The sequence below is a fragment of the Petaurus breviceps genome, unplaced genomic scaffold, assembly GCF_028583685.1.
Source record: "Petaurus breviceps papuanus isolate PSGF00001 unplaced genomic scaffold, PetGlider_PUasm1.0 76, whole genome shotgun sequence".
Taxonomy (NCBI): Eukaryota; Metazoa; Chordata; class Mammalia; order Diprotodontia; family Petauridae; genus Petaurus; species Petaurus breviceps.
The window spans coordinates 57,688,723-57,712,727 of NW_027186473.1; the positions used below are offsets into that span (position 1 = coordinate 57,688,723).

Genomic DNA, 24,005 nt, shown 5'->3' on the forward strand with positions numbered 1-24,005 from the left:
TTCCTTGAATCTTCTTGATGAATATAGATGAAACCAGAAATTAGGAAGTGAAAGCAGGTGGGGGCCAAGAGCCTGCACCCCAAAGAAACACCTTCTCCACTTTGCAGGTGTGGTTTTCTAGCAGAAGCCAACAAACTGAAAATAGGTACAGAAAGATTGAACCCAAGTGCGCTGGAGCGTGCGTGCACACACACACACACACACACACACACACACACTCGAGTCTAACAAATCTGCCTTTTTGAATAAGACAGAATTCAAGAGGATAGTAGTTAAATAAGACAAGAATTATTTATGAAGCTGAGCATCTTCATTAAGGAATAATGTAGTGAAAACACCTCGATTTGAAGTCAGGAGAGCTGGTTTGCAATTTCAGCTCTGCCCCCTCCTATGAAACATCGAGCAAAACTCTGCCTTTCTCTTACCCTCCATTTCCTCACTTGATGGTTTCTTCCTGAGTTACAGCTGACAAGTCACTCTGACAAGTTGCTGGCTAAGTTGACTTCACTAAGTGTTTCCCAACACTAAGAGAAGAGTCAGGAGCCCCTGAGTCTATTTCCGGTTCCACCCTAAATTGCTGTGTGTCTTTGGGTAGGTTACTCTGGACCTCAGCCTCCTCATATTGGGCCATTTATTAAAAGCTGGCGAAGGACCTTTGAGGTCAGCTAGTCCCCAACCCTCATTTTAGAGATGAGGTGTTAGACCAGAAGACCTCACCAGTTCCTTCCCACGCAAACTAGCTCTGAATCTATGCTCAGACATTAACTAAATCAATTCTCATTTTAATTGGTCTAAATTGATGCTTCCTGTGGATGGTCTTGGTTGTGTTCCAGATATAAATGGACTGTCCTTACACAAAAGAAAACCTTTGGAAGCAGATATTATCACACCACATGGAATTTGGCTGTGGGGCATCCAGAGAAATAACAGGCAGAGCTCAATTATTATTATTTCATTATCCTAGACGAAAATCTTTGAGGACTTTAGGGGTTATCTAGCTTGAACTCCTGATTTTACAAATAAGGAAACAGAGGTCCAGGGAAGTTAATTCATTTGTTCAAGGTCACACAGAACCTAAGTGGGAGAGGTGGGATTGGAATTCAGATCCTCTGACTCCAGATGCAGCCCCTCTTCCAATGCACTAAACTACTTCTATAAGATTTGCAAAGCCCTTTCCTCACAATAGCTTTCTGAGAATGACAATACTATAACAAATCTTACTATTGAATAGAATGTAATCTCTTTGAGGGCAGGGATGGTTTCCTTTACTCCTTTGTATGCCCTGTAGCTAGCACAGTGCCAGGCACATAGTAGGGACTTAATAAAGGCCAGTTGAATTGAATATAGTCACTTAACATATGGGGTAGCTAGATGTACAGTGATAGGCCTAGTCAGGAAGACTCACCAGCCAGTCAGAGCTGGCTCCAGCACACTCTTGGGTATATACTAAGCATTTCATTGCTGCTAAATAAATGAATGCTCACAGTAAAAAGCAACTAAGTCAGAGAAAAGGAAGTTCTCTCCTAGGCCCTGGGACAAATCTGATCTTAATCAAGAGAAGTCCAGCCCTATCTCTATAGCTCACTTAGCTCAAAGCAGAAGTGGTGGAAGGAAGGAAATGAGTAACTGGCAGAGTCACCCTGGGCAAAGGTATGACATCATCCGAGGGAGCACTCTCCCAACCCCTTCTTCTTTCGGTGGCGGGCTATCCACCCAATAGCTCATCCTGGGAGCCAATGCTATCCAGTAAGCACTGATTAGTTCCTGCCGTGTTAAAGGCACTCTACTAGGTTCTGGGGATAACAAAGCCAGAGCAGCCTCAGAACTTTCATTTTCTCAGTTTGGGAGGGCATGAGATGCAACAAATATAGGCCAGTTTCAGGCAGCATAGGATAATGGGTAGAAAGCTAGCCTCAGAGCAAGTAAGACCTAAGTTCATGTCACACTCATGTTGTCTGTGTGACTCTGGTTGTTGCTGTTGCTGCTCAGTCATATCCAATTCTCTGTGACCCCATTCGAGGTTTTCTTGGCAGAGATACTGGAGTGGTTTGCCATTTCCTTCTCCAGCTCATTGTACAGATGAGGAAACTGAGACAAACAGGGTGAAGTGACTTGCCCAGGGTCACACAGCTAGTAAGTGTTGGTATCACTTAGCTGCCCTTACTTTGGGGTTTTCTTGGCAGAGATACTGGAGTGGTTTGACATTTTCTTCTCCAGCTCATTTTACAGAGTTAAGTGATTTGTCTATGTTCACACAGCTGAGGCCAGATTTGAACTCAGGAAGATGAGTTTTCCTAACCCCAGGCCTGGTATTCTTTTTTTTGTTTTTTTGTTTTATGGAGGGGGGAGGGTAGGGCAATTGGGTTTAAATGACTTGTCCAACATCACACAGCTAGTTTTTGTGTGTGTGTGTGTGTGTTGTGTATGAAGCTGGATTTGAACTCAGGTCCTCCTGATTCCAGGGCTGGTGCTCTATTCACTGTGCCACCTAGCCGCCCCCTAGGCCTGGTGTTCTACCATGTCCCTTAATGTTTCAATGTTCTAGGCAAATCTCTAAAGTGACAAGTTGCAAAGAAAAGTATTGACCAGCTTTGGTGGAGGGAGTTTCCATACCTGGAAGTTCTTTATACCAGGAGATCACTATCTTGTCACTATCCTGCTAATTAAAGAGAGATAATACTGATACACTAACAAGCATAAGAAAGGTTAATCTCTCTCTCTCTCCTGTTACTAACGAAAGTAACCTCCTAAACATCTTTTCAAGGTGGCATTTGGGATTTAAGATCATGGACTGATTTTAGAGGGCATCTAATCTAATCCCCTAATCTTACAAATGGGGGAACTGAGGCTCAGAGTGACTCAACCAAGGTCACCCAGGTAGTAAATGGCAGGACTGGGGATAGAACCAAGATCCTTTACTCCAAATGCAGCATCCTCTCCCCAGCACCACGTTTTAGATAGCCACTCAGTGAGGCAACATGGAGTAATAAAGTGCCTGTCAGACTTAGAGGTGCCTGGGTTCAAAGACTCTTACCCTAACTAGCTGGATCAGTCAACAACAAGCATTTACTAAGTGCTTACTGTGTACTAGGCACCAGAGATACAAAGGCAATAAGTTAGTCAAATTAGAAAATACACCTATTACATTATTACAGATAATAGACTATTCAAAATTAAAACTGCCCTAAGAATTTGGGGACATGCTGTATATTTAAAATGCTATGTGAAGGTCTATTGTTGTTATAATTACCAGGCCCTCATTAGCTCTGCCTGGACTATAGCTTGGAAAGCACCTTTCTGCTGTCAGTCTGTCACTGTTCCAGTCTATCTTTCATTCTGATGTCAGATTAAGCCTCCTAAAAGATTCTAGAAGGGGCAACTAGGTGGCATGGTGAGTAGAGCACTGGCCCTGGAGTCAGGAGGACCTGAGTTCAAATCCGAACTCAGATACTTGACACTTAGTAACTGTGTGACCTTGGACTAGTCACATAACCCCAACTGCCTTGCCTTCCCCGCTTCCAAAAAAAAAAATTCTAGAACTGCCTTCAAATATCTAAAGGATTGTCATGTAGAAGAGGGATAAGAAATGTTTGAGTCCAGATCTAGGAGACACGAGTACAAGTTTCAAAATGGAAGATTTAGGCTCTACCAAAAGAGAAAACTGCCTACCAACCAGAGTTGTACAAAAAGTAGAAGCCTCAGGAGGGGTTGAGCTCCCTCTTCAAGCAAAGGTCTGAGAATACGGGAGAAGAGGGCTATTGGATTCTTGTTCAGGCATGGGTTGGATGACCAATGGGTTGGAAGGCCTTTCAGTTTCTTCCACCTCTGACATTCTATGAGTAGTCAACTCGCAACTTAACCAGTCGCTCCAGGCTTCGCACAGTTGGGCTCAAACCTTGTACTGTTCCCTCACCTGTACTATTATCCAGTCAAACAATACACTTCTGTTTTCCCATTTCCATATCTTTGTAGTTACTATTTCCAGTGCTTGCTCTTTCCTTATCTCTGGGTTTACTGCTCATCCTTCAAGGCCTAGGGAAAAACCTTCTTTTTTGTGAAGCCTCTTCTGATTTTTCTTTCTTATTGTAAATGATCTTTCCTTCCTTGGAATTCTCATAGCAAGTTGCTTGTACCTCTAATGTACTATTATAGTTATATAATGTCACATCTTAGCTCCTCTAATCAATTGTAAATTACATGATACAAAACCTTGTCCTCTGTATCAGAGGACATATTGGCAGAGGGGAAAAAGAGCTAGCTTTGAAGTTAGAAAACCTGAGTTCAAATCCTACTTTGATCCCTTATTGTCTGTGTGATTTTGGGTAGGTCACTTAACTTTTCCGGGATTGACTTTCATTTTGTAAAATGGAGGCACTTGTACCTATAAATCTATTGTCCTACTGTCTCCACCAGATCAGCAGATAACAAAGTCCTTTGCACTGAGCAGAACTCAATAAATATCTGTTTACTTTATGTATTTCCTTTCCCAGGGGAGTACTTGAATTTAAAAATAATTCAGAAGAAAAAAAGACACACTAATGGTGGAATTTCAGTCATTCTGTAGGGTTATTTTTCCCCTAATGGAAGGAATGATTCTTCCCTATGACCCTGAAATCCTGTGTTGTTGATCTTCCATGGTTAATCAAACACAATCATTAATTAATATAGATTAAGATCAAGGCTGGTCCTATTGAAAGTAGACACAACCCCACTCCTTCAGTCTACATTCACTTTATTCACATTTATTTAAGGAATTAAGCAAGGAACAAACATGCAATTATGCATGATAATAAAATATGAGACAATTATGCAGATGGGAGGAAGACTAAATGCCAACTTTCTAATGCCACAGGTGTTCTAACTACCCAAATAATGGTAGCTATATTTGGAGACCTATGAAGGGATTGCTTACCCCAGGAAGTATTAATAAGGAAATTAAACAGAGGGCATATTTTGGATGCGATCATTGGCCTTGACATAACCAGAGAGAGCCGTGACTGATGCTGGGGAATAATGAACAAAAATGCCGACAGTGATTGGTTTTCCTCTCTGCATCCCACCTTGGGGACAGACGAGGGGCTGGAAAGCAGCCCAAAGGGACAATTAGCAGGTAAGCTGCTCCACACTCTTGCCGTTCAGTTTGCACCCAATTAAAAGGCCGTCCATCGTTTCGATATTAGAGTGAGATATGAAGATTTGTGCACTGCAGCAGGAGATCTGTGTGAACATGTATTCACAATGACCAATGAGGCTTGAGACACACATTTTGCAGGAAAGTGTCAAGCCAGTGCATTCTCTTGGGCTGGAAACTAAATGCTATCTTACCAGGAACCAGCCACATGACTTCAGGTAAGTAACCAAGCCTCTCTGGGCCTCACTCAGTTTCTTCCTCTATAAAATACAGATACAAAAACCTCCGAAGGTCTCTAAGGTTTCTTCTAGCTCTGTCATTCTTTTAGTTGCTAAGGCTGTCCCTCAGTTTCCGTTTGGAAATGTGGGTTCATTCTTTCAGGCCACTGGGGTACCTGTGAGTGTACTGCCCTAATCCAAGCCTCTCTTGTCTTTTTAAAATGATTCTCCCTCCTCTCCTGAACATGGAAATGCATAAAAAGTCTTAAAATTTTTTTGGTTGAGATTTGTAATTTCATAAGTTTATACTTATGAAACTCCCAGTGAGCAAATTCCCTCTACCAGTGCAGAGCAGCAGCGGTTCTATAATATACTGCCTTAGAGAGGTTATATCACCCAAAAAGATGTCAAAAGAATCACTTGAGTCCAAATCTTCCTGACTTCAATAGTTGTCCACATCCACTACTCTTTATGGCCTGTCTTAAAACCTTGGGGCAGCTAGGTGGTTCAGTGAATAGAGCATTGACCCAGGAGTCAGGAGGACCTGAGTTCAAATCTGGCATCAGACACTTGACACTTAACTAGCTGTGTGACCTTGGACAAGTCACTTAACCCCAATTGCTTTGCCTTATCCCCTCAAAAAAAAAACAAAAACAGACATATACCAACTTCTGTCTGTAACGGGGGCCATCCCATGGAACATGTATGGGGATGAGCCTGGCCCCTGTCCCCTTCCATGGGCAACATGTGCTCTGGTTCCTTGCTAAGAGACATATACCAAGTCATTCCCCAATTGATAAATGGTCAAAGGATATGAACAGGCAATTTTCAGATGAAGAAATTAAAGCTGTCCATAGTCATGTAAAAAAATGCTCTAAATCACTATTGATTAGAGGAATTAAAATTAGAACAACTCTGAGGTACTCAAACCTATCAGATTGGTTAATATAACAGAAAAGGAAAATGATAAATGTTGGGAAAATGTGGGAAAATTGGGACACAAATGCATTGTTGGTGGAGTTATAAACTGATCCAACCATTTTGGAGAACAATTTGAAACTATGAGCCAAGGGTTATCAAACTGTGCAATATCACTTCTAGGTCCCAAAGACAAAATAAAAAAGGGAAAGAACCCACATGTACAAAAATATTTATAACAGCTCTTTTTGTGGTGGCAAAGAATTAGAAATTGAGGGGATACCCATCAATTGGGGAATGGCTGAACAAGTTGTGGTAAATGAATATAATGGATAAGAAATGATGAGCAGAAAGATTTCAGAAAAACCTGGAAAGACTTACATGAACTGATGCTGAGTGAAGTGAACAGAACCAGGAGCACATTGTTATAGCAACAAGTACCCTAGCACACCCAGGATGGCTGCTAGCACAAGTTCTTAGATCTGCTTTACCAGGAAATATAGCTGTTTAAGGGGTCAACAATCTTTTTAATTACATTCACTGTTAAAGAGAAAAGTCAGCACTCTGACCTTCAGAGAAAATACAAGCAAAGAAATAAAGACCAACAGACAGGCTCTGACTGCCTGAATCAAAGCAATATTGCTATACACTTTATATACATCCCTGGATCAAGAGAGCCTTTACATCTGAGCAGTCAGGGAGCTCTGAACATATGGCCTCTCAGAATCTCAACCGGGAAATCATAAGATCCTTCTCATAAGCAAGCCCCCAAAGCAAAATACCAACTCAGAGTATATATACACTTCTCAGAGCCAGAAGGTATCACAGCCCTCTTGATTCACAGCCTAATTAGAAATTAGCAAAAGGTGTGAAAGTCAGGGCAGTTAGGTGGTGCAGTGAATAGAGCATGGGCCCTGGAGTCAGGAGGAACAGAACTGAGTTCAAATCCACCTCAGACATTTAACCCTTACTAGCCACGTGACCTTGGGCAAGTCACTTAACCCCAATTGCTCTGCCTTCTCCCCTCCAAAAAAGCAAAAAAAAATTTTTTTTAATAAAATAAAAAGGTGTGAAAGTCTTTCTACAAGCAAGCTTCCCTTAATGGGCTTAATGGGCTCCATGTGAGGCCTATTAATGGGCAGGGAAGATCTTATATACCATTAATATTACAATTGTACACAGTAACAGCAATATTGTGTGAATGACTTAGTTCTTCTCAGTAATGCAAAGATCCAAGATAATTCCAAAGGACTCATGATAGAAAATGCTATCCACATGCAGAGAAAGAACTGTGGAGTCCAAATGCGGATTGAAGCATATCATTTTCACTTTTTTGTTTTTTGTGACTTTTTCCTTTTGTTCTGTTTCTTTCATGTAACTAATGTGGAAATATGTTTACATGACTGTTTATGTATAACCTATATCAGATTGCTTGCTATCTTGGGGAGAAGGGATGAGAAGAAAGGAGGAAGGGATGGAGAAAAAATTGAAACTCAAAATCTTATTTAAGGGGTGGCCAGGTAGCACAGAGAGTAAGAGCACTGGCTCCAGTGTTGGGATGACCTGGAGATCGAATCCCGGGCTCAGACACTCAGCACCCACCCAGAAACACCTGGCCATGTAATCTTGAGCAAGTTACTTAACCCTGATTGATAAAAAAAAATTATTTAAAATGAATGTTGAAAACTATTTTTATATGTAGTTGGAAAAAATAAAATGCTATTTGCTAAAATAGAAAAGAAAAGAAGAGAAAAGACGTATATAACCAGCAACCTCAAAATATCACGGGGTTCAAGCTCCCTGCCTTCAGGAAGTTTAGTTATTACTATCTTCCTTTTATATATGAGATAACTGAGGGCCCAAGAAATGAAATGACTTGTACAAAGCTAGTTTACTTCCTTATTCCCCATGACACTAACCATTTAAATTAAATTAAGTCCCCCCTTCCCTTCCATTACAAATATCTGTTTTTAAAACTGTAACCCCAAATTAAGTAGAAAGGAATCTATCCTAGTCAGCTCCTATTTTCAGTTTTTGTGCCGACCACCTTGCTCATTTTTCACCTTTACATTCCCATGAGGAATTGCCTCTTCAATTTTTCTACCAGCAAAAAGAAGCATTTGCCCCAGGTCACAAAGTTAGTGGCCAAGATGGGACCAAGATTAAGCCCTCTAGTCCATCTTTGGCATAATTCCTTCTAATCAATACCTGCCCCAAAAAGCAAAATGAGAAAGTCTGAAAGCCAAGGGCTACAGGCCAATGTGAAACACAGTTACCTGCTCCCCCCCCACCAGGTGAGAGATTTATCTCAAAGTTTAGGAAAGAAGGAAAAATCAAATGATTTCTCTAAAGTGATAGGAGGAAACAAGCTAGTCTAGATTAGTGATTAATGACTGGTGACACAAGCCAAGGGCTATAGATAACATCCTAGAGGAAAGTGGAAAGGAAGGACCAAACTGGCAACCACTCTAGAAGAAAAAGAATGATTTGACTGTAATGTAAATAAAACTTAAAAACAACAATCTGTCATTTCATTGAACTGTCAAAATGATTATGATCAGGCCCAGACAATCCAATGTAGTAACTATGAGATATAATGGTATAATGCTAGGCAGACAGTGTGGCATAATGTATGGTCTCCTGGATTCCCTGGTATTGGGAAAACTGGAGTTCAAATCCTTCCTTATACACTTAGTAATTGGGTGACCCTGGACAACTCATTTAACCTCTGGACCTGTTCCTCATCTTCCGACAGGCATAGCAATTTATAAGTTAACAATAACTTTGTTAAAACTAACAACAATGAAAGCTCTAAGAACTTTGATCATCACAATGACCAACCATGATTGGGAGAGGACTGATCACTATCAAAGCATGCTGTTGTCTCTTGACAGAGAGGTGACAGATTTAAGGTACAGAGCCAGTACTGTGGTCATTAGAGGGATTTTGTTTGTTTGGTGGGGGGTGGAAAAAAGAAAGGAAAAAAATGGATTTTTGTTCATTGAAAAAAATGTAATTAAAAAATTTAAATTGCATCTACCTCACAGGGTGTTAGTTTCTATAACACGTGTAACAAGCCTTAAAGCACTATATAAATGCCAGTTACTATCATCATTGTGTCAACCCTATTTCTGCCATGAATGTTCAAATGCCACTTAGTCTAGAAGGGAGGAATCTCCCATTGAGATGTCTCTTTTTTCTTCCAAATTTTGATAAGGTAAAAATTATATAAATTATAACCAATTTTAAAATCTTACTAATTTCCACCACTTTTTTACCCTTTCCATTCATGCTTATATATATTTTAGTAAATGTTGGGTAAGACATGAACCAAATGGGGGTGGGGAATTGAATTTGAAAAGATTCTCAATGGTTAAACTACAAATGATTTCTAGAAAGTCATCATCCTACAGACAATCTGTTGATGAGACTTAAAGCTTAGCTGGGCTGGGCCTTGTATATCAAGCATATGGTCCATAAATACAGGGTTGTGCTTGAGGCCTTTTCAGATTAGACAGCACCCAATCAAACTTTCTGTCCCATGGTACAACCTTCAAGAACCTGCAGCCACCTCCATACCACAATGAGGCTTCAGAAAACAACTTTAGTGGCGGGATCCCAGAAAGCACCAAAAATCAACTAAATTTTTTTTTTTTAATGAACAACAACAACAACAAAACATTTTTTTCTCTGCCCCTCCCCGTCACTGAAAAAAAATCACTTCTCTGTCAGGAAGTGGGTAGCATGCTTCAATCCTGACTAGTTCTCTCAGACTCATGATTAGTCATTCTTTGTTTTTATAATGCTGTTCTTATTGTATAAATTGCTCTCCTGGTTCTGCTCCTTTCACTCTTATATCAGTTTATACAAGTCTTTCTAGGTTTCTCTGAAGCCATCCTTTCACCCTCTCCTATGGTACAACAGTATTGCATTACATTCACCTACCATAAACTGTTGTGGGTTTTTTTAATGGCCAGTAATAATCCTAGGCCCTTGTATAGAAAGTTCCTCTTTTTAAGAAAAATCATTGGGGAAACATTAAATATTCATCTTTATTATTTCTTTTCATCTATGTGAAAATTACAGTTAAAGATTTTGTGATCTCCTTTAAAAACATCTAAGATTTTTATTTTCATTGCTTTCTTTGGTTGGACTTTTTATTAGCCTGAAAACCACCTGAAATTTAATCATTCTGATCTTATGACTTAAGGTAGCTTTTTTCTTTTATCTTTTATTTCCTACTTATTCTTTGTTCCCTCCCATACAATCTATTACAAGAAAATGTGAGGCAGAGTTTATAGTGGGAAGACCACTGAGTTTAGGCCATTGAAAGACCTGAATTCCAGCTTTTTTTCCTGCCTCAAGGACTTGGCAATTCAATTAGCTCCTCTGCATCCAGGTTGATTTAACTGTAAAAGGGAGAAAAATAACACGTGTACTCCCTACTGCACAGGATGTTTTGAGAGACAAAAATGGACATGCAAAGCATTGAGGCATAATGTTCTGATCTGTTGAAATATCAGTTTTTCCATGTGACTGAACTTCCTTTGAACAGTTAAAAATAAATTGATGGTTGCAGTTGATAAGCAGGTGTTAAAAGAAGCAAAGAATCTCTAGACCAGGGTTTCTTAACCTTTTGGGGTGTGTCATATCCAGATCCCATTGGCCGTCTGGGTCTCCTTCTCAGGAAAAGAGTTTTTTTTTTTTTTATTTTATAATTATAAGAAATGTCAAATTTCAGTTAGAGGTTATTCAAAATAAAGATGTGATTTTTCTCACCTAAATTCATTTCTCCTTTTGGAATCCCTGGACTCCAGGTTAAGGACCACTGCTCTAGACTAACGCTGGGCAGAAACATTCATTTCAATGCCCAATTCATTCAGTGAATCCACTAAAGCAACTAGGAACAATTAAATCAAGAGTGTTTTTTTTTTGTTGTTGTTGTTGTTGTTTTAAGCAATCGGGGTTAAGTAACTTGCTCAAGGTTACACAGCCAGTTATTTCTGGGTGTGGTGGTAAGTATCTGAGCCCGGATTTGATCCCCGACACTGGAGCCAGTGCTCTTACTCGCTGAGCCACCAGCCGCCCCTAAGAGTGTTTTTATATGGAAAGTCACCCTCCAGTCAAAATAGCTTTATAGTCTAGGAGGTAGAAGTCTAGAAAATCCAATTTTTAAAAATAAGCAGTTTACTGAAAGAATGATTAATTAGCATATCTAGCACCAGAAGCAGTCTATGAATTCCTATCTCTCCATTAAAGCCTGATTCAAATGGAATATACCTCTTCTATAAAGGCTTCCTTGGTCCTCCTGGTAGGTGCCAAGCTTGCCCATCTCATACCTTACAAAGCACTTTGCTTTACAACTCTCTACTATATTTAGCATATAATACTGTATATCATAGTTAGCTGCCATTTTCTTTGGAGGAGGGGTGAACTGGGGTTTTGCGAGGGGGGATCTCTGGGTAGGAAAAAAATTTTTTTGTCTAATTCAGACTTTTCTCATGAAAATTTAGAAATTTTATCTTACAGTTTGTCATTTCATCTCTCTGTAAGCTTCACAATCTAAGCCCAGCTTATCTCAAAACACATTGCTTTGCAAGTCTATTATCATATAACACTGTGTCATAGTTATCTCGAATTTTCTTGGGGGGGAGGGCTATTATCATTTTGTGTGGGGAACTTTGAGCACGAAATTCCCTTTTATTAATGAAGATCAACACTTATTCTACAACTTTTAGTTTGCACAAGCATTGTGCAAAATGCTGGATGTAGGATATTTTAAAGTAAATCGATATAAAACCTTTATGTTATGGCATAAAGGGATAGGTTTACTTTTGAGCAATGTCTCACATAGTGTCAGAAAATTATAGGATTTAGAGCTGGAAAAGACTTTTATGATTATCTAGCTCAAACCCCACATTTTATGCGTGAGGGAACTTGGTCCTATATTCTTGAATGCCCACCTCTAAACCTGGTAAACCTTCTCTATTAAGTGACCTGGTACTTTCCCATAGCAAGTGACACAAAATCTCCACCTTCCCAAAAGTCATTCCTTCTATTACCAATAAGGCCATCCTATTCATGTATTAGCAATGACAGCTGTAGCTGGGAGCTCCCTTTAAGCCACAATCTATTCCCAGGAGCTGACATGAACTGACAGACAGGAGCCCAACTGAACTGAGAGCAGTCACACTCCCTGCCATGAGAGGCCAGTCTGGGTTGGGCTCCACCTTGGGTGTTTCTGTCTAGAAGTTCTGTCACTAGAACTAATGGGCCTTCTAGGTCTAGCCTGGATCTGGCTTTAAGAAGTAAGGGGAAAAAACATGAATCAAAACTAGCATTTCCTAGTGAGTCACCATGAGTCAAGTCTCAGAACTTCATAAGCAGGTAGAGGACTCAGAGTCTAAAGGGTCAATGGAAAAGGGCAATTCTGGTGTTGTGGCTTCAGTCAGTTCCAAAACAGCAAAAAAAAATTGGAATTTTCTGATTGCCCCAAAGGCTCAAATTCATTGAGATCAGCACTGTGTGCCTGATTTGATCCAATTATTCAATCCAATATGCCTACAATAAGTCTAAATGCAGACTTAAAGCTTAAGGCAGCCAGCCCCAGAGCCAGTTCAAGTATCCTATAGAAGTACTTTTTATGAATAATGATCTGGTGCTTGGCCAAACCTCCTGAACCAGTGCTCCATGCAAGAGATTTATAGGATTGTAGATTTAGAGCTTGAAGAGACCTTATAGGACATTGATCCCAACCTCTCTCCTCCATTTTACAGGTGGGGAAATTGAGGCACAGAGAGATTAAGTGATGTGCCCAGGGTCATGTAACAAGTAAGTATCTGAGGCAGAATTAGAACTCAGGTCTTGTATCACCTAGCTAAAACTGGGTTAGTGGTTGTTGTCATTTGTCCTTCATTCTCAAAGAGGACCAAGACAGAAGGACAGCGTGTGGTCTACCTGTAGAAGGAAACCCCTGAACTGTTAGGTGACTAGTGCCTAGTCAGATTTACACAGTTTGCTTGTGACTTGTGAGTGGAGAACCATGAACTTCAGGTGGAATTCACCATTTTCCATTATGTAACAGAAAAAGATTTAGCTTTATCTCAGGTGCAATAAAGTCAGCTAAAAGTCACTGACAGAGAAATTATGACTTCTAGGCCACTCTTCTCAACTTCACTTGTGTCACAGACCTTTATGACAATCTAATGAAGCCTATGGACCTCTTCTCAGAATCATATTTTTTAAACTCATAAAATAAAATAAAGAATTACAAAGGATAGTTTATCAAAACATATTTTCAAAAAAACAATTTCATGAACCTTAAATTAAGAACACCCTGGTTTAGAGGGTGGCAGCATCCAGGTCCAGAAGAGTCAAACTCACCAAAGTGGAATAGCAAAACCTATAATTTTCAGGATACTCACAAGATCTTTGGATATCAGCCTCATGTCCCAAATGGTGATGACTCTGACATTAGACTACAGTGAGAAGGTCATGTAAGTAAGCAGACTAGGCATCTCTAGAATTTCTCAATCAAGAAAAGAAATAAAGTATTAACAAATATCTAGATTTTGGGTTCTTTTATAAAGGCCAGGATGGTACCAAAAGACAATATGTCAAGAATATGTGATGCATGAGAAAGGCAGAGGCAAGATCACAGGCAATTCTCTCCTGAACTCTCCCAAATTCCCCTCCAAACAACTGTAAAATAACACCTCAAAATGAATTCTAGAATGGTAGAAGTAACAAAATAATGGGGTGAAACCATTTTCCAGGTCAAGATAACTTGTAGAGTCAGAAGAAAAAGGTCTGTCTCACTGGGCTGAAAGTGGAGCCCCAGTCTAGTTCAGGCTGTACCCTGGCAAGCCAGCAGCAAGCCTTGGGGATGACTGAATCTGAAGTGGCAGTGGTGGCTCCTGGAGGAGTCAGTGGCCACATATCTCCTTAGATCATTCCATCCTGGAAGAATTTAAAACTTAGAAACCCCCAGAAGTAGCTCTGAAAATGGTGGCAGGAAAAGGTTGAAGGTTGGGACAGTGCCCCTGCCACCCTAGGAGCAGAGACCAACTCTAACAAAGTTAAAAGTCAAGAAATTGGCTAGAAAATTGAGCAAAAAAAAATTGCTATGGTGACAGGGAAGATCAAAACACAAACTCAGAAGAAAATAACAATATCAAAAAAGCTACTGCAAAGCCTCAAAGAAAAATGTGAATTGGTCTTAGGCCTAAAAAGAAGTCCCACAAGCACTCAATAAGGACTTTAAAAATCAAATAAGAAATGTAGAGAAAGAATTGGGAAAAGAAATAGGAGTGAAGGCAAGAAAATCATGAAAAAAATCAACATCTGGGCAAAGGAGGAACAAAAAATATACTAAAAAAAATAACATCTTAAAAAACAGGAGATGCAAAAATGGTAAAAACAGGCACAAAAATCCACTGAAGAGAAGAATACCTTAAAAAGTAGAATTAATGAAATGGGAAAAGATGAACAAGAATTCTTTGCAGAAAAAATTCCCTAAAGAGTAGAATTGGCCAAATAATGAGTTATACAAGCTCACTAAAGAAAATAATTTCTTAAAAATTAGAATTGGGTAAGTGAATATTAATGATTCTATGAGCTATCAGGAAACAATAAAACAATATCAAAAGAATGAATAAAAGAAGAAAATGTGAAATATCTCATTAGAGAAACAACTGATCTGGAAATTAGATCCAGAAGAGATAATTTAAGAATCATTGGATTTATCTGAAAGCTATGATCAAAAAAGAGCCTGGACATCATATTTCAGGAAATTATCAAGGAAAACTGCACTTATATACTAAAACCAAAAGGTAAAATAGAAATTGAAAGAATTCACCAATCACCTCATGAAAGAGATCCTAAAATAAAAACTCCCATGGATATCATAACCAAATTACAGAGCCCCCAGGTTAAGGAAAAAATATTACAAGCAGCCAGAAACAATTCAAATATCACACAGCCTCAGTGAGAATTACATAGGATTTAACAATTTCTTCATTAAAGGATCAGAGGGCTTGGAATATCATAATCCAGAAGGCAAAAAAACTAGGATTACAACCAAGAGTCACCTACCCAGGAAAACTGGATATAATCCCTCAGAAGGGAAAGTGGATATTCAATGAAATAGAGGACTTTCAAGCATTTCCGATGAAAAGACCAGAGATGAATAGAAAATTTGACTACAGGGGAAGATGATACTCATAACTCCAATCAATTTTATTATTATTAGGGCAGTTAGAAGGAGTATACATAGACAGAGGGCATGGGTGTGAGTTGAATATGATAGGATGATTATTTAAGTAATAAAATTAAGGGGTGAGAAAGAGGAATGTACTGGGAGAAGGAAGAAGGAAGAGGTAAAATGGGATAAAAAAAGAGGTAAAAAAAAATCTCACATGAAAGAGATACAAAAGAGCTTTGACAGTGGAAGGGAAAATATGGAAGGAGGCAATATTTGAAACTTACTCTCATCAGAATTAACTCAGAGAGAATGACATATACATTTGGTTGGGCAGAGAAATCTATCTCACCCTACAGGGAAATAGGAGGAAAAGGAGATAAGATAAGTTGGAGGGGGGATGGGAGGGTGGAGACTGATAGAAGATAGGGTGGATTTGGGGAGGCAGTGGTCAGAAGCAAAGCATTTTTGAGAAGGGACAGCATGAAAGGAGAGAGAAGGAGAAACAAGGGGAAAATAGGATAGAGGAAATACAGAGTAACAAATCATAACTGTGAACATGAATGGGATGAGCTCACCAATAAAACAGAAGCAGAAAGCAGAGTAAATTAAAAACCAGAATCCTGCAAAACTGGGTGGAAAATTTTACACCAAGTATCTCTGATAAAGGCCTCATTTCTCAAATATAGGGAGAACTAAGTCAAAGTTGTAAAAATAAAGAGATCATTCACCAATTAATAAGTGGTCAAAGGACATGAACAGGAACTTTCAGAAGAAAACAAAGCTATCTATGGTCATATGAAAAAATGCTCTAAATCACTATTGATTAGAGAAATACAAATTAAAATAATTCTTAGGTATCACCACATACCTATAATATTGGCTAATATGACAGAAAAGGAAAATGACAAATGTTGGAGGGGATGTGGGAAAATTGATGCTAATGCACCTTTGGTGGAGTTGTGAACTGATTCAACCATTCTGGAGACCAAAGGGCAATCAAACTGTACATACTCTGACCCAGCAATACCACTACGAAGTCTGTACCTCAGAGATTTTTTTTTAAAAAGGGAAAGTACTTCTATGTACAAAGATATTTATAGCAGCTCTTTTTGTGGTGGCAAAGACTTGGAAATTGAAAGAATGCTTATCAAATGGGGAATGGCTGAACAAGTTGAGGTATAGGATTGTGATGGAATACTATTATGCTATAAGAAATGGTGAGCAGGATAATTACAGAAAAATCTGATTACATGAACGGATACAAAGTGAAGTGATCAGAACCAGGAGAACATTATACACAGTAACATCAATATTCTAACAATGATCAACTGTGAATGATTTAGCTATTCTCAGCAATACAATGACCCAAGATAATTCCACTGGACTTCTGATGAAAAATGCCATCCACCTCCAGAGAAAGAACTAATGGAGTCTGAATGTAGATTGAAGCATACTTTTTTTGGTTTCTTTATTTTTCTTGAGAAGTTTTTTTGGTCTGTTTTTTTTCTTTCGCAACATGACGCATACGAAAATGTGTTTTGCATGACTATACATGTATAGCCTACATCAAATTGCTTTTCATCTCAGGGAGGGGGAAGGGAGGAATAGAGGGACAGAATTTGGAGCTCAAAAATTTTTTTGAATGAATGTTAAAAATTATTTTACATGTAATTGGAAAAAATAAAATATTAGTAAAAAAGAATATGTGATGCAGGTTACATCCCTACATGACTTGGAAGATAATAGAGTAGCCTGAGGCCCTGAGGAGTTAGGTGACTTGCCCATGATTACACAGGTAGTATCAAAGGTGGGATCTGAACCCAAGACTCCCTGATTCCAAGTGGCACACTCCATAAGGCCCAGTATTCTCTGCTTCCTACTCTGGTCCAGAAAGGCATCAGTCCTTGAGTCAATGGGTTAGAGAAATTTTAGCAGGTTTTGGCCCAAATGTTACTGATAGTGTAGAGAAGCGTTGTTCACCCTTCGTTCTCAAAGAGGACCATGACATCAGGGAGGCAATGTTATGACTTGCAAGTAAATTAGGTTCAGTTGAGACAGGCCTATGCAAAGTCACCAGCTTCACTGTCTCCTCCACAGTCATCTAGGTCCAGTGGCAAGATATAGATCAGGACAATGGGATTTGGCCCCAGATGCAGTGGGGGACTTAACCTTGTAGACTCAGAGACCTCACTCTAGATCCCACACTAAGCTGTCTTCTTTGTCAAGTCACCAATTCCCACTGGGCCTCACTTTCCTCACCTACAAAATTAAAGGGTATATTAGATGTTTTGTAACTTCCTCTATATATACAACTCTCTGATTTAAGGAATAAAATCCACAGATGATTCCCTCGAACTCATTTCAATTATTAGCCTCACAAACCATTATAACACATTAGGGGTGGCTAGGTGGTGCAGTGAGCAGAGCACCGGCCCTGGAATCAGGAGGACCTGAGTTCAAATCCAGCCTCAGACACAACACAAAAACTAGCCGTGCGACCGTGGGCAAGTCACTTAACCCCAACTGACCTTCAAAAAGCAAATAATAATAATAATAATAACAGCATTGCTATGGAGGAACCAATGGGATAGCTGGTCTAAGTCTCACTTCCTCTCCTTCCCTTTACCACCTTCTGGTAGAGTTGCTAATGAGCTGGGACATGCCCCAAAGTAGGGCAGCCAATGAAAGAAAGAGACACAAAGATCTCTACAAATGGAATAATGAATTATCCACCTTCATCATAATTGAAAATTTGCTATAACAATCCTCAGGGCAGTGCTTCCTGACCCTGTGTATCTTACAAAGACCTGCAACGGGTGTGTAGAAGCATGAGCCCAGGAGGAACCAAGATTCTTACTACCTGTACAAATCAATTCCTCTCACTGAGCCTTTTCTGTCATCTGTAAAATGTGAAGTTTGAATGAGATTAAAGATTTAGAACTCCAAGAGGAGGTCATCTAAGTCAATCCCTTTTATTTTACAGGTGAGGAAACTGAGGCCCAGAGAAATGAAGCAATTTATACACGGTCACACAGCTGGTAATTGTCAGAGCCAGGAGCTGAATTCAGATTCTCTGAATCCAGACGCAGCACTCTTTCTCAGCAACAAACTGCCTCGGTAGATGAGCTCCATATTTTACCTTCCAGTTGTAAAATCCTAGTATCCCTATAGGATAAGAATACTTCTTTCCACACATAGACTGCCCTGGGTCAGATGCTGGCAGTATCCATAGTCAGTAACCAAGAGAACATTTGTTTTTATTTACCCAAGGGCAGGTGCAGCAAATACAGTCTATGGACTAAGGCAATTGTGATCAATCCTGCTTCCCATGGTAACTGTCAAGGACACAAATCAATTGCTACTCCTTACATAGAATGTTGAAATGTGATAGTCTGGCCTTCCTAGAACCTTTTAGCCACAAAGGTTTTTTGTTTTTACAAACAAACATTCATCAGTGATGAATGGAAACTTTTAGGGACTACACATATATACCTATGCACAAATACATCCAATATGTATGTATATATTATATGTCTATATTTTTATGTGGAGGGAGGGAGGGAGGGAGAGAGAGAGACACAGAGAGAGAGAGAGAGACAGAGACAGAGACAGAGATAGAGAGAGAGGAAGAAGAGAAGGAGGAGAATGAGAAGAGCAGGAGGAGGAGGAAGAGGAGGAGAGAGACAGAGAGAAGGAAGGAAGGAAGGAAGGAAGGAAGGAAGGAAGGAAGGAAGGAAGGAAGGAAGGAAGGAAGGAAGGAAGGAAGGAAGGAAGGAAGGAAGATGGAAAATGCTAGCCTACATTATCTATGTGTTCTAACTTTAGTGAGAAAATCCTCAATGTAAATACAATTCCTGCCACTATAAAAAAAAATCCAACAAACATTTATTAAGGTAGGGGTGCAAACGAACCTCTCTAAAAAGTTCGAAGACAAGGAAATGGAAATAACTTCCCTGTAGTGTGGAGTCCATCCCCTCTTCCCACACCAATCACCTCCCTATTGATAAGTCAACACCAACGGCTGTCTCCTTGGTTCCCTTCATAGACAACATCTTAAAAGCCACGTTTTTCCCGTCGTGGGGTCTCAGCCCCCTTACTCGCTCCTGGTCTGTTTCAGTCCGCTCGCTGCCCCGCTCCCTCCCCTAAGTTTCCCCAGGGTTTACAGCTTCTTAATGTGCCCATTAAATCTGGGTAAATTATAGGGGCCCAGCCATTTCAAGAGTGGGAATTGTGCCAGGAGGGTCAGATGCCCTGCCAGAGCAGAACCTGATGAGCCCTCAGAAGGGAGCGAAGGGGAGAGAGGGTGCCTACGGGACAAGCCCGCTCGGGTCCGCCTATCCTCCTCCCTCCTAAGTGCATTGAGAGCTTCGGGTTTGCTGGGTGTTGTCCGCCCTCCCTCCCCGACGAGTTCTGTAGCCTTGGGCACCCAGCCGGCCTCCCTCGCCCCGTGAACAACATGCAAAAGGCACCAGGTAACTTACCCGAGAGCTTTCCCAGCAGCAGAGAGAAGATGAGCAGGAAGCTGGGCGTCCTCGAGTTACCTGGGCCCCTCTTAGGCATGATGCTGTCTGGGGCTCCGACCTCACAGGAGCCTGTACGTTTCCTGTTTCCTGCTGCTTTTCTGTCAGTGCTCACTTTCTGAAGGAGATGTGTTTGAGGGTTTTTAGGAAGTGATGTAATTCTGTAGGAGCCTGTCAGACCAGCAAAAGATTGCAAAAGAGAAGCCTGCTATTCAAGCACCAGGGATTCCGTCAGCCCTGCTCTCACCTGAAAGGTTTCTCTGAAAAGTTTCTCCTCTATGTAGACTCCTCCTTAGGCTTTAGTGTCAGAGGTACAGAGGTTAGTCCCAGGTACTCTAAACTAAGCTCATGCTAAACTTCTTGACCTCAACCATCCCCAGGGTTGGTGTCCCAGGATTCCTCAACCCACCTTCACCAAAGGCATAGGTAGGCACCACACATCTGGAACAACAAGCAACGTTAAAAAGCATTTGCAAGGTTATTTTCTTCCAGTAAAGTGAACAACAGTTCGGTTGTTGAAATTTTGTCTGACTCTTTGTGACCCCATTTGGGGTTTTCTTGGCAGAGACACTGGAGTGGTTTGCCATTTTCTTCCTGCTCCTTTTTCAGATGAGGAAACTGAGGCAAACAGGGTAAGTGACTTGCCAGGGTCATATGGCTCATAAGTGTCTGATATCAGATTTGAACTCAGGAAGATGAGGCTTTCTGACTCCGGACCCCTCACTCTATCCACCGTATCTGCCTGTGTGACCTTGGACAAGTGAATTAACAGCCCTCAACCTCGATTTCTCCATCTGTAAGAGGAAGGGGCTGGACTAGATGGACTTTAAAATTCCTTCCAGGCCTATATATATAATCTATGAGGCTCGTGTATGTTGGTGGCCCTTGCATGCCTCTCCAAATGATGGGGGGATGGCAATAGGTTTTACAGGGACTCTTGAGGACCAGAGTCCCTGCTGTGCAGTCTGGAATGAATTCAGTAGGCCCAAGCAATCTTGAAGTCAGGATTGTAAAAGTTTATTGTTACACTTTATAGCAGGCAGGGGTTCTTAGGGAACCTGCAAAACTTAAAGAAGTCACAGGTATAGTTTTTAAGGAGTCAAGACAGTAAATCAGGTATCAATTATGCTAACTAGGTGTGTAAGGGTGGGATTAGGGAGGGGTTAAGGAGTGGTCAGTGCTTAAAGGAACATGCACTTTTAAAGTCAACTGCCCAGGCATATTGCCCATAATTCACTAGGAAATAGCCCAGGGGGGAGCTACCTGGAGGTGTAGCTAGCCTAGACTTCTCAGCTAACAGTCAAGGCTGACTGAGAAGTACCTAGTCTGCCACCCATCAGTGTCATGTTTGACAAGATGGATGTTGGGAACCAAGGCTAACAGAGACCCAGTATGTATATAAATTGGCTAAGGAGTTAACCTATAGATAGTGCATTGAAGGATTCATCGATGCAGCTGACCATTATACTAAGGGGAGATAGTATTTGCCTAAGCTAAAATGTTTATAGATGGTTTAGTGAAGGATTCATAGGTGTAGCTTGTTATTGTTCCAAGCAGAAATATGAGTTCATGAGTTGTTGCTGGGCAGAGTGCTGGCAGGGGGAAGGGACAGAGTTAATGCTCTGAGGCTGGGGGGAAATGTGATTTTACAAACTGATGTTACAAACTGATATTACAGACTGATGTTACAAACATAGATCCCAAGCACCCCATCACAACCACATAGGAGGTCCTTTGGCTTGAACATACATTTTTTTTTTCCATGAGAGGAAAACAATACCTCAAAAATCCATGGAAGGTGGGAGTGGGAGGGGAGGAATTCAGAGTACTTTCTTCATCCTAGCTGAATGAACATCTCAAACCCTTCAAAACCCTCTCAACCTCCAAATGGGACTGGGTTGTAAACCCCAATCAATTTAACCTATGTGACAAGGGTTGTCCCCCTTTTGTAGAATGGGAATGTCATTGTGTGGCTCAAAGGCAGGCAGAATAAACATCTCTAACCTCTTCTCCCTCCACTTTTCTCCAAAGGAGACTTTAATAGGAATTGAGTATTAAACTGGGGGAGGGAGCAGCTAGATGGCTCAGTGAATAGAGTTCCAGGCCTGAACATTCATCTCCCTGAGGTCAAATCTGGCTTCAGACACCTACTAGCTGTGTGACCATGGGCAAGTCATTTAACCCTATTTGCCTCAGTTTCCTTATCTGTAAAGTGAGCTAGAGGAGGAAATGGCAAACCACTGCAGTATATCTGTCAAGAAAACCCCAAATGGGGTTACAGAGAGTCAGGCACAACTGAAAAATGACATGATCAAAATAAATTAAGGCCAGAGGTACCACTGCCTTCCAAATAGAATTAATTATATCTATCTGCTTCATTAAATATCATCAGTCTAAAGGATGTGATTTTCAAATTGAAGCTAACTTCTGATCATTGTTTCATTAAGTTAGAGGGAAGGAAGAAGTTTTATATCCAAGGCTTGACCCTTTCCCACCAAATACCCTTTCCACAGTGAACACAAATAGCAATTATGAAAGAAACCACTTTATTCAATTCAATAGTAACAGAAATCAGAAAAGGTATATACAGGAGAATAGATACCAGACAATAGAGTGAAAAGGCTCTCCCACTGAGAGTGAGGTAATTCAGCTAAGCAGGGAAAGAGTTGAAGAACTCATCCAAGGGGAATTTCCCCAAAGTTTCTAGTGTAGCAAGCTGGGGGTAGAGACATGATGGAGACTGCCAGCTCCTTTCATGTTGGCTTCTTCTCAAAATCTTTTCCTTCAACTCCCTAAGTGGAGTTGGCATTGTCCATCTTCTCTCTCAAAGCTAGAAGCATGCAAAGGACCCAAAGAACCTGGAAAAGAAGTTCCATCTCTGCTCTGCCCATACACAGGTGCAGGGCTTTGATCTCCACCAATAAGGAGAGAGTCCCTTATCAATGGGCTTTGAGACTGGAGTTCTTTTCCATAGGCACTTGAGTTTGGGGCAAGAGATAGTGGCAAAGGTTGGGAAAAGGAAGGTAGAGTTTTCAGTTTCTTCATTTTTACTAAAGTTCCATCAGTTTTAAGATCTATCAATGCATCTTCTCAGAAATCTTTATTATTGTGAGAGATAGGCAGACAGAGAAAGAAGAAGAGAGAGACTGAGTGGCCTTCACATGTACCATTCTAACCCTCAATCTTTTTCATTTTACCTTCCAACCACATACGTGTCCAACTGGCTGACTTTCCCTTCTCCATAAAAGACATTTCCCCTCCAGCCACCAAGTACCTCAGGGTGCTGACTTTCCCCCTGAACTAGTGAATGTGATCTTAAAAGATTGTTGACCCCTTGAACAGCTGCTATCTTTCCTAGTAAAGCACATCTAAGAGCCTGTGCTGGGGATGACTTTTATAAGGAGCCCTTTCTGATTTCCCAGTTCTTGGAGTTCCATTCTCCCCTAACCTCCACTTGAAATTACTTCTTACTACTATTATTTACTATTACTTACTACTTATTTTATATTTAATTATTTATGTACATGTCATTCCTCCTCACCCCCAAGGAATATAAACTACCCAAGGGCAAGTAACTTTTCTCTGCATCCCAGTACTTAATACAATGCCTAGCACATAGTAGGTGATGAATCAATGCTCATTAAATTCATTCTAGATTAAATGCTGACAGGCAGCACTTTCTAGGTCTCTCTACAATGTAAATCGGAGCCTTTCCTGTTATGATTCTAGTCACATCTATTTATTTTTCTTAGCTCACTGCTGCATTAGTCACTGTTTATCACAATGCTCATCCACAAGAAATAGGTTGGTGAGTCATGGAATGAACAGTTTGTTAATGGATTTACAACATGCATATTAATGTTTTGATCTGGCAGTCAAATCCAACACTATTCCTTGATAAAATACATGTTTACATAACAAAACAGTTTTTAAAAAAGCAAAAAAAAATAGATAAGTAACAGAATAGCTGTTTGGAAAAAAAGATATCCAAGGCAACAAGATATATCCATCAAACC

The 24,005-nt window shown here is 40.3% G+C and overlaps 1 protein-coding gene across 1 annotated transcript in view; it reads right to left on the bottom strand.

The window, feature by feature from the left end:
• TMEM154 (transmembrane protein 154) overlaps positions 1–20,174 on the bottom strand; it is a 67,666-nt gene extending 47,492 nt beyond the window's left edge. Inside the window, exon 1 of the mRNA XM_069105549.1 lies at positions 19,951–20,174. Coding sequence (XP_068961650.1) covers positions 19,951–20,029 — 79 coding nt within the window. The 5' untranslated portion in view covers positions 20,030–20,174. The remainder of the gene's footprint in view (positions 1–19,950) is intronic.
• Positions 20,175–24,005: the final 3,831 nt, after the last annotated feature.